The sequence below is a fragment of the Nerophis ophidion genome, linkage group LG09 (genome assembly GCF_033978795.1).
Source record: "Nerophis ophidion isolate RoL-2023_Sa linkage group LG09, RoL_Noph_v1.0, whole genome shotgun sequence".
Classification (NCBI taxonomy): Eukaryota; Metazoa; Chordata; class Actinopteri; order Syngnathiformes; family Syngnathidae; genus Nerophis; species Nerophis ophidion.
The window spans coordinates 25,014,214-25,027,825 of NC_084619.1; the positions used below are offsets into that span (position 1 = coordinate 25,014,214).

At 38.7% G+C, this 13,612-nt stretch overlaps 1 protein-coding gene across 9 annotated transcripts in view; it reads left to right on the forward strand.

The window, feature by feature from the left end:
• The window catches only part of disc1 (DISC1 scaffold protein), a 119,057-nt gene that overhangs the window by 80,181 nt on the left and 25,264 nt on the right, over positions 1-13,612 (forward strand). For 4 of the 9 annotated variants that reach the window (XR_009808113.1, XR_009808112.1, XM_061910653.1 and 1 more), the window contains one exon: positions 11,384-11,510. Coding sequence is in view for 4 of the 9 variants with exons in the window: in XM_061910653.1 (XP_061766637.1) it covers positions 11,384-11,510 (127 nt within the window). In the remaining 5 variants the exon portion in view is untranslated. Of the gene's footprint in view, positions 1-4,007; positions 4,471-11,383; positions 11,511-13,612 lie in introns of those variants that run through there. The other 5 variants (XR_009808114.1, XR_009808115.1, XM_061910655.1 and 2 more) reach the window with 5 other exon arrangements.

Here is a 13,612-nt window from a genome sequence, read left to right on the forward strand (position 1 = left end):
TTTAATTATAAACAAAATGGTTTCGTAGAATTAGTGTAGTAGAAAGAAGAGCAGATGTTTGTTACATTTTACACTGTTGTTAAATCCACTTTACTTATTTAGGTTCTATCAGGAGTCACACCTTTTACAAGCCTTATTCCATGTTATTACTGTACTGACATAAAATAAGACAGCATTATTTTTTTCAGATTCAGGTCGTCTATTATTCTCCTAAGAGTCTCTCCAGAGTTACACATTTCTCTAATTGTGTTATTCAAAACCCGAACGTCAACTGCAGAGCTTTTCTGCCTGTCACTCACACGCACCATTGACTTGGTAGAGTAGCCATAACAAAGAAACTTGTTAGAAAGGAACGAGGAGGAGGAGTTATGATGCCAGTTTTAAAGTACCAGTAGAGTGGAAAAACAAGCTGCCTCCATATTGAAGCTGTTATCATATATATCTGATTTATGTCACCAAAAAACGTCTAAAGTTTGTGGATAATAATATCAATCTCACAGATTCCGTTTTTTGAGAGATAATGAGGAAGCCAGTTATGTGCTTGTGTGACGTCGCGTCATGAACCACAGATCCCTTCATCACTAACAATGCTAATCAAGGAGACTTTGTGAGAGCCAACAGCGATTACTTTTGGAAAAATTTTGACCCAGGACATTATATTTTCGAGCCCTGACACAAAGAGGATGACCAATGTTTTTTAGAAGCCGACTGCTACCCAGGAGATGCCGTTTCATTGTGACACAATAGCATCCGCAGTATTGCGAGGTGCTAAACATACAAACTAGCCATAACAAACCACATTAAAACAAACACTTACTGTAATATTTACAATCTTGCTGGGATGTCGATCGACAGGATGCTAACATAATTCCGTTCAGATGAAGAAATAATCACAATCCTCATGATGGTTAAAACAAAGTTCCTGCAGGAAACGTCTTTTGGGTTCTAAAGTATTTTGCTATTTTTGAGACGTAAAAGTCGACCAGTCTGTCGGTCCATGGCAACAAATGGACACTACCAGATGGGAGATGTATGAATTATAATCTGGAATTTTCTTTTAGCAAATTTGAGACGAAGTACATGCAGCCGTCGGCTCAGTGTGTCAACAATGGCAACGTGAGCTAGCATTAGCTCACTGATATCAATGCACCATTAAAATAGTCTGTCTGCGTTGGCGCTTATAATAACAATATCACTCATATTTGGTTAGTTTTCAGGTCATGACATGTAAATGGAGTATTGTTGTCACTTTCTGTGTGTTTTTAGAGAGAGCATAATGAGCGTAACAGAGGACCGTGATCTGTTGACCCAATTGTTAGCTATTTATTTACAATTTTGAATGCATAAAAAAGCCAAGCATATATGTTGTTGTCTAACATAAGGACTGATAAACGCCACATCTCTTTCAAATTTGTGAGTATTTCCAGTATGACTGATCTGATAACATGGCCAGAGTGCAGAAGTGGCGTAGAATCTACGGAAATTGCCAAAGATATACGGAGCGAAATATTCAAAATGACTGACTGAATTTGTGGCATTTTGTGATGTTTAAACTGTGTTGTTACACACTTTATGTATTGCAAATACAATTGGGTATGGTTTAATGGATACAATGAAACACAAATAAGCATATAAAATCTACAAACCCGTTTCCATATGAGTTTGGAAATTGTGTTAAATGTAAATATAAACAGAGTACAATGATTTGCAAATCTTTTTCAACACATATTCAATTGAATGCACTACAAAGACAAGATATTTGATGTTCAAACTCATAAACTTTATTTTTTTTTGCAAATAATAATTAACTTAGATTTTCATGGCTGCAACACGTGCCAAAGTAGTTGGGAAAGGACATGTTCACCACTGTGTTACATCACCTTTTCTTTTAACAACACTCAAACGTTTGGGAACTGAGGGAACTAGTTGTTGAAGCTTTAAAAGTGGAATTCTTCTTGCTTTATGTAGAGTTTCAGTCGTTCAACAGTCCAGGGTCTCCGCTGTCGTATTTTACGCTTCATAATGCGCCACACATTTTTGATGGGAGACAGGTCTGGACTGCAGGCGGGCCAGGAAAGTACCCCACTCTTTTTTTTACGAAGCCATGCTGTTGGAACACTTGTCATGCTGAAATAAGCAGGAGCGTCCATGTTAACGTTGCTTGGATGACACCATATGTTTCTCCAAAACCTGTATGGACCTTTCAGCATTAATGGTGCCCTCACTGATGTATATGTTACGCATGCCTTGGGCATTAATACACCCCCATACCATCACAGATGCTGGCTTTTGAACTTTGCGCCTATAACAATCCGAATGGTTATTTTCCTCTTGTTCTGGAGGACACCACGTCGTCTGTTTCCAAATATAATTTAAAATGTGGACACGTCAGACCACAGAACACCTTTCCTCTTTGCATCAGTCCATCTTAGGTGAGCTCGGGCCCAGCGTTTCAGGATATTGTTGATAAATGGGTTTGGCTTTGCATAGTAGAGTTTTAACTTGCACTTACAGATGTAGCGGCCAACTGTAGGTACTGACAGTGGTTTTCTGAAGTGTTCCTGAGCCCATGTGGTGATATCCTTTACACACCAATGTCGGTTTTTGATGCAATACCGCCTGAGGGATCAAAAGTCCGTAATATCATCGCTTACGTGCAGTGATTTCTCCAGATTCTCTGAACGTTTTGATGATTTTTACGGACAGCTGATGGTAAAATCCCTAAATTCCTTGCAATAGCTCGTTGAGAAATGTTGTTCTAAAACTGTTCGATAATTTGCTTACAAATTAGTGACCCTCACCCCATCCTTGTTTGTGAATTACTTAGCATTTCATGGAAGCTGCTTTTATACCCAATCATGGCACCCAACTGTTCCCAATTAGCCTGCACACCTGTGGGATGTTCCATACAAGTGTTTGATAAGCATTCCTCAACTTTATCAGTATTTATTGCCACCTTTCCCAACTTCTTTGTCACGTGTTGCTGGCATTAAATTTTAAAGTTAATGATTATTTGCACAATATTTTTTTTTATCAGTTTGAACATCAAATATGTTGTCTTTGTAGCATATTCAACTGAATATGGGTTGAAAATGATTTGCAAATCATTGTATTCCGTTTATATTTACATCCAACACAATTTCCCAACTCATATGGAAACGGGGTTTTTATTTGTTTTTCCACTCTACTTTTATTTTATGATGGTGGTGATCAATGAAGAAGAGTCGTCAAATAGCTGTCTAGTCGCTGAGAATTGTGATAATGAAATTTCATGGATAAAGATCAGCTGTCTTATATTTGGATGAATACGGTACATATGCAATAAAAACAGTATGTCTTTTGTAATCTAAGTATATTTTATACTTTTACAGTTTGTTTTTGTATTTGCAAGCTGATTATCCTCATTACAATTAACAGGCAATATAATAACATAAGACACTGGGTTTGAATCTTAGCCTTGACATCTCCATATGGAGTTTTCATGTATTTCCCATGCTAGTATCCATAAACAGGCGTGATTGGGTAATTGGAGCCTCAAAAATTCTCATAGTGTGGAAGTAAATGGTGTGCCCTGTCATTAGCTGGCAACCAGTCCAGGGTGTACTCCAAGTCTCGCCCAAAGTCATATAGGATAGTTAGTTGCACACTTAAGCAAGTTTGTATTTTACCTTGTACAGTGGTACCTCGGTTTTCTTGTGCCTCACTTTTCATTTGCCCTAGTTTTTGTATACTGTCTACGGCCAAACATTGCGTGAAACAAACAAACAAACAACACATCCACGCACTAGTGACCCATACTCTGTGCTTTTTAAAAAATTGAGCACGGCAGCAAAATAACCCACCATTCGGCCAAGGAACGTTGGGAGTAGTAGCATTCTGCCAAGTCAGGACAGTGTGACGTGTTCTGCTGTAAAGTGCGATCTAGTGCTTGGGTGTGATTGAATGTTATGAAAGGTTAGACTTTGTGTTGTATTTTTCACGTTTTTGGTGTTTGTTTCCGTCTTCAGCGCTCCTTCCTCCTTTGTTTGCCGCTTCCTGTGAGAGCGCTGATTCTCCATACTTGTCTCCTGCTACAATTAGGAAGATTTATTTGCCAGGTGAAGCTGCTTCATTGTACATGGGTGTTTCTTGACATATCTCGCTGAGTGCCAGAGGTGGGTCGAGTAGCCAGATATTGTACTCAAGTAAGAGTACTGTTACTTTAGAGATGTATTACTCAAGTAAAAGTAAGGAGTAGTCACCCAAATATTTTTTTGAGTTAAAGTAAAAAGTATGTTGTGAAAAAACTACTCAAGTACTGAGTAACTGATGAGTAACTTGTTCGTTTAATGATGACGGCAACAAGTAATGAACAAAAACATAAAAATAGCAATGAACAAATTCAAAGCCAGGAATATCTCTTAAGCAACTAAAACAATAATGTACATTAAATAATATATATTTGGTTTTACACTGTATTGAAAAAACATTTGAAAATGAATTTTACCTTTGCAACCTCATTGTACTATTGGCAATATTCATAAATGTAAGTTTCTCAATACCCGACTTGTTTTTTGTGCCTTTAAAAAAGATTTAGAACTCTACATTAAAACACTCTACCTCTAACAACCAAAACGCTGTGAAAACGATGATGCTGTGTTCCAAATTTAAGTTATTTACTGAGATTGAGTGAGCCTATGGCTTTGCACATTATTTATTTTATATATATATATATATTTTTTTTTGCATTCTATTTTAGTTACTTTGAATTTACAACCCCCTGGCGCTGTTTTGTACGTTTTTTTTATACTGTTTCGTACTGTTTTTGTACTTACTTTGATTATTATTTTCAACTGTTTGTAAATGTTGAAATTTATAAAGAAAGGTTTATGAAATAAAAATAAAAAAGTGTGCAGTTAATAATGTGACCGCCTGGCTCTGTTTGATTGGCGAAACGCAGTCAAACGTCACCAGTGACTGCATTTGATTGGTGAAACGCAGTCATGTGATAGATTCCACTTTGAAGGTCTGTCTGACAAAACAAAACAAACAAAACGTGCATTAAAAGGTCGATAAAAATCAGTAGCGAGTAGCGAGCTGAATGTATATAAATGGAGCAGAGTAAAAGTAGCATTTCTTCTCTATAAATATACTCAAGTAATAGTAAAAGTATGTTGCATTAAAGCTACTCTTAGAAGTACAATTTAACCCAAAAGTTACTCAAGTAGATGTAACGGAGTAAATGTAGCGTATTACTACCCACCTCTGCTGAGTGCACACCTTAGCGCTCTTTATACTTTGATTGTCTCCATGCTAGTTGCCTGACAGGTCTAAACAAAGGGACCATCGCACCTGCACGTTTCCTGGTGTCCCTGCATCTTGGGGTCACGCCAACAACAGACACGCAAGTTTATGACAGTGAACACAAAGATGTTGTCCATGCGTTCTTGAACATAACTCCAGTATACATGTAAAACTATAACTATTCTCTATAAAATGTGTTCTGTTAATATTTTGGGTGTCTGAACAGATTCATTATATTTGCATTATTTCTTATGGTAAATTTATTTTTGGAACAGATTACTCACAAAAATCATTGTGGAAGTAAGGTTGCTGTGTGATTGCACTGCATAGCGTCTGGCTGAACGACACCCCTGTGAGCCCAGCAGTTACACGTGCCTTTGACTCCTAATTAGCTGGATGAGTATGACAAGGCCTTTGTGCATCTGAGTATTGCATTTCTACATCATTTGATTATGCCTGCTTTGTTTACTCCCAGTCTCCTAACATTAGCACTAATGTACATCAAACTGCCACAATCAGTGTGAGTGCTGGCAACTCTCCTTTATGCAGTTTGACACGACACTGAAATCCTATTTGTCAAGAGCAAGAAAGATTGCATTGTATCGATCACAGTAACAACTCTTGAATGGTTTGATACATCTTTGTAAAAACTAAACGTTGCCAACAAAGCTATCAAGAATGTGCCGGTCTACGTTGAGCTTGTGGTTTTTGTATTGACTTAAAGCAAGGCCTGGCTGGAGGCTTGGGTATAGAATCAATCAGCTCCACAAACATGGCGCTCTTATCTGCTAAAGAAGCTGCTAACCTTTACAGCCTGAAAACAAACAGCTCAGTAATTCTTTCACTCGACCAGCTTTCCTTTTGTTGATGGAGGACATGAATCCCAACGTCACATGAAGTGAAGACGCACGAACACAAACAAGAACATAATGTTATCTTGAAGTCTTTATCTGTAATCGTTACCTGGACTGTTAATCTCACTCACTTTGGAGATGACAAGTCTATAGTGACACACCGGTGCCTCTGGCTTTGTTGGAGTTTGTACATTTGTGTTGCAGCGTGACATCGTCGAAAAGGGAGTGCTTTCTTTTGCACAAGATACAATAGAGACTTTCCTCTGATTGTCGTGACACCTCTGAGCTGTAGGGAGTTGATATTTTCTACCTGAAGCCATGAGTCACATTTGACTTCTTGACAGGAACATAGGCTGTGTGTGTGTGTGTGTGTGTGTGTGTGTGTGTGTGCGTGCGTGCGTGAATGTGCGTGCGTGCGTGTGTATGTATGTGTGTGTGTGTGTACTCTTGTATATGTGTGTGTTCTTCATGTCCAATAAGTAGAAAGAAACTAGGACACCATGTCTTCAAAAGAGGCTGCTCTAATTATGGCTGGTTCCATTCACTCAATGCTCAAGTGCCGTACTACACTATGCTCTCCGACCAACTTGACTTTCCCATCATGCACTGCTGCTACATTCCCGCAGCTTGGCCAGGTCACAATATAGTACATTGTCTTGGATGTTTCCTGTTGTCCTTATGACCATGGCATCTTGTCAATGGAATACTAGGCAGTTTTTGGAAGTCAGATTCTGTACTGTAAGGAGTAGGGATGTATACTAAGCACCGGTATATTTTGGTATCGATTCCTAATTGGGTCGGTCCATGAGGGCCGTGAAAATTCTGCACAAATGATTTGGCTAGCGGTATTTTTTTTAATCCAGTTGATCGTCGTAATTATGACACGTACGTTCTGTCACATTCATTCATTCAGGTGCCGCTGCAACGCCTAAAAATTGATCTGATAGATTGTATGATCTTGATCAATTTCAGGTCGATCACTGTGATCAGCTGTGAGCATACAGTATACAGTGCATCTGGAAAGTATTCACAGCGGATCAGTTTTTCCACATTTTGTTACAGCCTAGTACGAAAATCAAATAAATAATTTTTTTAAATTCTACAGGCATTATGCCATGATGACAATGTGAAAAGGTTTTTAGTTTTTTCTAAAATGTGTACATTTATTAAAAATGTAAATAATTAAAAAACACATGTACATAAGTATTCACAGCCTTTGCTCAATAGTTTGTTGATCCACCTTTGGCAGAAATTACATTGTAAGCAACAATGTATAGACACATCCTGGATGAAAAACAATACTTCCCATTCAACCTAATGGAGCTTGAGAGGTGCTGCAAAGAGGAATGGGTGAAACTGCCCAAAGATAGGTGTGCCAAGCTTATGGCATCGTATTTTAAAAAGACTAGGGGCTGTAATTTCTGCCAAAGGTACATCAACAAACTATTGGGCAAAAGCTGTGAACACTTACATACACAAGATTTATTTTCGTTTTTTAGTAAATTTGCAATTTAAAAAAAAACATCACATTTTCATTATCAGGTGTTGTCTATAGAATTTTGAGGACTAAAATGGACTTATTTCATTTTGGAATAAGACTGTAACATAACAAAATGTGGAACAAGTGAAGCGCTGGGCCACCTCAAACTTAAAAAAATAACTCCACAATACAGAGCTGAACAGTTTGTAAATCACTTCTACATGTCAAGTGATATATTTCTTTTGCAAATATAATGACTACTTGTTGTCCAAAATTTGCGTGAAAAACACTGCACTACTGCTCATGCTAGAAAGTTGTGCCCGCGAACACCAATATTCATTTGTAAATTCAAAACTTGACAGCTTCTAATACTACAGTTGGAGCATATAATAACTGGTGCATCCTTGTGTGTGCTTTACTTTACTTGAAAGCATGTAAATTGAAATTATTTGTACATTGTTATGTTAGTGTGCTTTTTTAAATTTATTTTACTTCATTAATTTGATCAGAATATAAATAAAATGTTGAACTAATCTTTAGTTTATTTGTTTTTTTCTTTCTCTATCTACAATCCCACATAGCTTAATGAATTGAAATGGCTACAATTGTCCTCTAGCATATGGGAGTCACACAGTTTTTGACCAATAGTCAAGTTATATATAGTACATGTAAACAATAACTTTGCGTACGCATGTAAAACAAAGAACAAACTGATTTCATTTGGGAATCTCGAGTGATTTAGTGCATATAAACTGGAAACACACTGACTGCTGCTGCACACTGCAAGTTTTGACTTGGCTTAGGAAGCTGGCTGATCCAAAAATATGCAAATTAGGACTGATTACTGTAAAAATGCCAGTTTGCTTCAGGGGTGCAAGGCAAGGAACCTCCAACTGTGCAGCCCCTCCGCATCAAGGCCGCTTTCTTTGTGGATGTCCAATTATGCATGCACTGCATATTTTTTTTGCTGGTCATGCTCACATTCTCACAAGTTTGGTGGGTGAATGCTTTTTTGACATGCTGCTAATGCATGTGGGATCAAATCATACTGCATGAAATGATGTACCACTGTATTTGCATAATCAGTACATACAGTAGCATCGAGCCAACGCATTTCGAAAAGTGGAGCCTTACATTTAGGGTTAGGAATTGATAAGATTTTTCCGGTTCCGATTCCATAGTTGATTCTGCTAAAAGATTCAGTTCCTTCTCTGTTCTCATTGATTCTTATTTGAAAAAAAAAAAAAAAGTGGATTAGCATCAATTTTGTTAAGTTTAGAGCAGGGGTGTCAAACTCAAATACAGAGTGGGCCAACATTTTAAACTGAACAAAGCCACAGGCCAAGGTTGAACAAATTAACCCTTTTAATAGGGACCTGCGGGGTTTGGTGGTAGCGGGGGGGGTGTATATTGTAGCGTCCTGGAAGAGTTAGTGCTGCAAGGGCCTCTGGGTTTTTGTTCTGTTGCGTTACGATGCGGGCGTTCTCCCGAAATGTGTTTGTCATTATTATTTGGTGTGGGTTCACAGTGTGGCGCATATTTGTAACAGTGTTGGCATTGTTAATACGGCCACCCTCAGTGTGCCCTGTATGGCTGTTGATCAAGTGTGCCTTGTATTCACTTGTGTGTGTGCTAAAGCCGCATATATTATGTGACTGGGCCGGCACGCTGTTTGTATGGATGAAAAGCAGACGTGACCACAGGTTGCAGAGAACGCTAAAGGCACTGCCTTTAAGGCACGACCCCAATATTGTTGTCCGGGTGGAAATTGGGAGAAATTCTGGATAATGGATTCCCCCGGGAGATTTTCGGGTGGGGCACTGAACTTCAGGAGTCTCCTGGGAAAATTGGGAAGGTTGACATGTATGAGTATTAGCAGTGAATGTGGTGTTACAGCAAAACTGCCACTTTATAATACCGGCGGGCCAGCTCTAATGTTAATTTGACATTGCCTCAAGGGCCAAATGAAATTACAGGGAGGGCCAAATTTGGCCCGCGGGCCAGAGTTTGACACCCGTGGTTTAGAGGTAACATGACCTTTCAAAGCCAAAAGTTAGGTTTTAAGAGGCACATATGTAGCATAATTGTTTTTAAAAAAACAAATGTGTATATATATATAAGAAATAGTCTTCTGTAGAAGCTAGCTAAATAAACTACACAAGAATGTAACATTTTAAAAACTTTTAAGGCTCTTTGTCATCTCCTAGAAAATATACTGGTGAACTCCAAAAAATTGAGTATCGTGCAAAGGTTTCTTGACATAAACTCATAACATGCAACTCACATTCTTTCAAGTGTTCGTGTGATATAATTTTGATGAATATGGCTCACAGCTTTATAAAACCTTGAATTGAAAATCTCAGAAATTTGGGGTTTTCTAAAACAGCAAGTCATGATCATCAAAATTATAATTGACATACTGTATCTCACATTGCATGTAATGAGTTATAATCATATATCAGTTTTACATTTGAAGTTCGATTGTTGACATGAATGAACTTTTATATAATATTAGAATGTTGTGATTTTCACCTGTATAATGGAAAGGACTGTGAAAATCTGGTTGAGGGAAAACATGCATTGTGTGTCTGACTACAATTGAACATTCACTTGCCGAAATTAAGGAGCACTGTGGCAAATGCGTGCAAGGAGAGAAGTACCGACTACGTACTTACTGGCCATCTTGGAACCAGTCAGAATCTGTCTCTCGTCATGCTCATTTAAAGAAAAAGTCATTCATTTCAATTGAACAGGTAATGGCGCTAACATTATATGCGGTGTCAGTTAGCACCTGTTGTATTGACGGCAGATGACTGACTGCTCCTGGGATGATCGGCATTTTCCGAAAACTTGACATTCATTGATAGTAATTGCATGCTTTGTGTTCAAATATATCAGTAATTTGCTCGTATGCACTCCTCTTGATAAAATACCAACATTACAGTTTTATACGGGTAGCCATGTTGCAATCTTTTCTTCTAAAATTTAGCCTAACTTTGGAGCGTTTACAGTAAGATGGGCTGTTCGACGTCACTTTGCAGGTTGAGTAATAAAGTTAAAGTCCCAACGATGGGCACACACACACTAGGTGTGGTGAAATTATCATCTGCATTCGAACCATCCCCTTGTTCACCCCCTGGTAGGTGAGAGGAGCAGTGAGCCGCAGCGGTGGCAGCGCTAGGGAATCATTTGGTGACCTTAAAGATTGCCAAGTAGTGCGGCAATGGGTCCCATTTTTATACTATCCCATTGGTATGACTCGGCTGGGGTTTGAACTCACGACCTTCCAGTCTCTGGGCGGACTCTAACCACAAGGCCACTGAGCACGTCAAATGAATGAGTGCTTGACTGGTTTTCTTAAGACGGTGCCGACATGAGCAACAAAAGAATACAAAAAAACTATGGCACTGCCTGATTTTACATGAATAGATACCAGGTAATACCGACAAACTTCAGTCGGTACGTACAGAGTACTGAATTCAGTACCCACTCCTACCTTGTTTATTATCAATGTGCTGGCATTTGCAACTTTGCTTGGTCCAATGGTAAGTTATTTTCTGAGAGGTCGGCGAAAATATTTGTGAACTTTCGAATCATTGGAAATGTGGGGCGTACAAAAACTAGGGTCCCATTTTGTTGATAAACAACATATCATGTTTGTTAAGTACAGTTCAAATGAAGAAATATGTAGTGTTAATGGAATTATCATCAAAATAGTGGCATGAAGTCCAAAATGTTGTCTTCTCCCATTGTTGTCTCCTCTCAGCAGGACGTGTCCAGTGAGGATGAAGCAGCAGACCTGGCAGAGCGCTGTGAGCTGATCGGTGAGAGACTTATGACCTTGGAAGATGACTTACAGACGGCCATACTGAACCGGGATCAGGCCCTGACTGATATCCTTTCACTCCCAATGTAGACAGATATTTAAAAGGCTTCTGCTCCTCTGCATTCGTCTTTGATTCGTTTTTTGGAGGCTTACCAACTCCCGTATCCAGAATGTCGGGGCAAAGGAAATGTTAGCTCTGTCGTACTTTGAGGTACAGAATAAATAGCTCAAGCTGTCTTATCTGACATTTAGGGAAAGTAAGGCTGAGCGGGGATCAGAGGGTTTCTCCTGACAGGTAGGATGTGGCACCTGGAAAATTAAATGGTAAGAGCAAGGTTATTGGAAGGTCTGTGACCATTCACGGGTGCTGGGATGAGAGTCGGCAGACAGGGGCAGCTCTGTGGCAAGTAGAGGAATGTCACTGTAATGACTGGAATGCCGTCATACCTTCAGGTCTGTCTTTTTGCCAACCCTCGCCTCAACCCCGCCACCTGTTCTCGCTTGGGTCAGAGGAAATCATAATATCCATGATAATGAGTCACAAAGAAGCTGATTACAGGTCACAATTCTCCATTTGCCGTGCTAATTAGAATGCTGATTGGATGTAGATTAGTTTGTTTTTTGGTCATTCTCCCTACAAAAGAAAAAATGATAGTCCAACAATGCAATGAAATGATTTGCTATCTAATTTCTGGAAAGCCCTCATGCCTTTACTTGGGACACAAAGCACCAGAAAATAAATCATTGTTAACCATAAGGAGCTGTAGTCTTGGCAAGATGTCAGATTGGCCCTATGTTCTGTACCTTTTCTGTTTCAGTACCATTCCTCTTTGCTTTTTTGGAAGTGTATATGTACTCGTGCAATAAGCAGCGTGGACACTTGAGGACACTTGAGGTCACTGAGGAAGGAGGACAATATTGTTATTTGCTTGGAGAAATTGAACAAGAACCAAACACAGGATGATGCTACAGTTGCCATAGGAACTGGAAGATAAAAACTTCAGCCTGTGTGGAGCTTAATTGAGTTGTCATCTCTACAATGAGATGTGAGGACAGACAGAAAATAACATTTTTAAATGTATTCTCCACCATTTGTGGTGTATGTGTGTCCTTTCTCGAGTCTCTTTGTAGAAGACATTAGGCTGTACTTGACTTAGGTTAATTAATCACACTAACATAGCAATGGGCTTTTAAACAGTGTTTTTTAAGTAGGTTTTTTTGTGTTGGTATTTGTGATGTTCTCTGTTTCAGGAGTTCCGTAGGTATTTTCAACTTTTAGTATGTTGGGCTGATTAACATCAATGCAATGTTTTACTTGATGACGGACAGGTCTCCATCAGGATTGAATGACCTTCTAAAAGCGGAATTGCACTTTTTTTTATATTGTCCATCGTCCATTATCCTTGAGACAGGAACACACAAGTTTTTTCCATATTTGTGCGTTCTAAATATTGAAAAATGCTAGTACGAGAGGGTTAACAAAGCAGGTAATTGGTATTAATCTCTTCCGCTTAAAAAATACCCAAAATACCTAGAAAAGACACCAAAAATACTCAATTTACATCCTGTAACCTGCATACTAACCACGCTATTGCGACATTATTATTGTCAGAGCTAACACTGTAGAACTACTTTTCTGGTGTCGTGAGACATTACCTTTTAGCTACTAGTTATCTTTAGCTGTCAATAACGTTGATTACTACCATCACAAAATAAAGAAGGAGCAAGAGCTGCTGCTGCTGCTGAATTAATTTTGAGTTTGTAAAAGCATCAACAAAAGGAACGCAAGATAAAACCATTGCAACATCACAACGAAGCATTTTTTATATGTGGAGTGAGGAATTTTCTGAATGTAACAGCTCAAGGGGAGCATAAGTGCTGAAAGATACAACCATCTCATCAGTCCGCATCCCAGTAAGAGCAGGCATAGTAAGTCACCATTTTATGTTCTTCTGTTCTCAAAGGCCCTCATTAAATCTAACAAAGAAAGCGCTCTCTTTGCCATTGTTGTTGACATTGATTTCACAGAGCCCATAGCAACAAACCTGTGAAAGAAGTTACGGTTATTTTTAAAACGAGTTAAATACTGTATATATTACATGGTATCACGAGTGTACCTGTTACTACTTTACATACATTTTTACAGCATGTACATAAACCAATATTGGA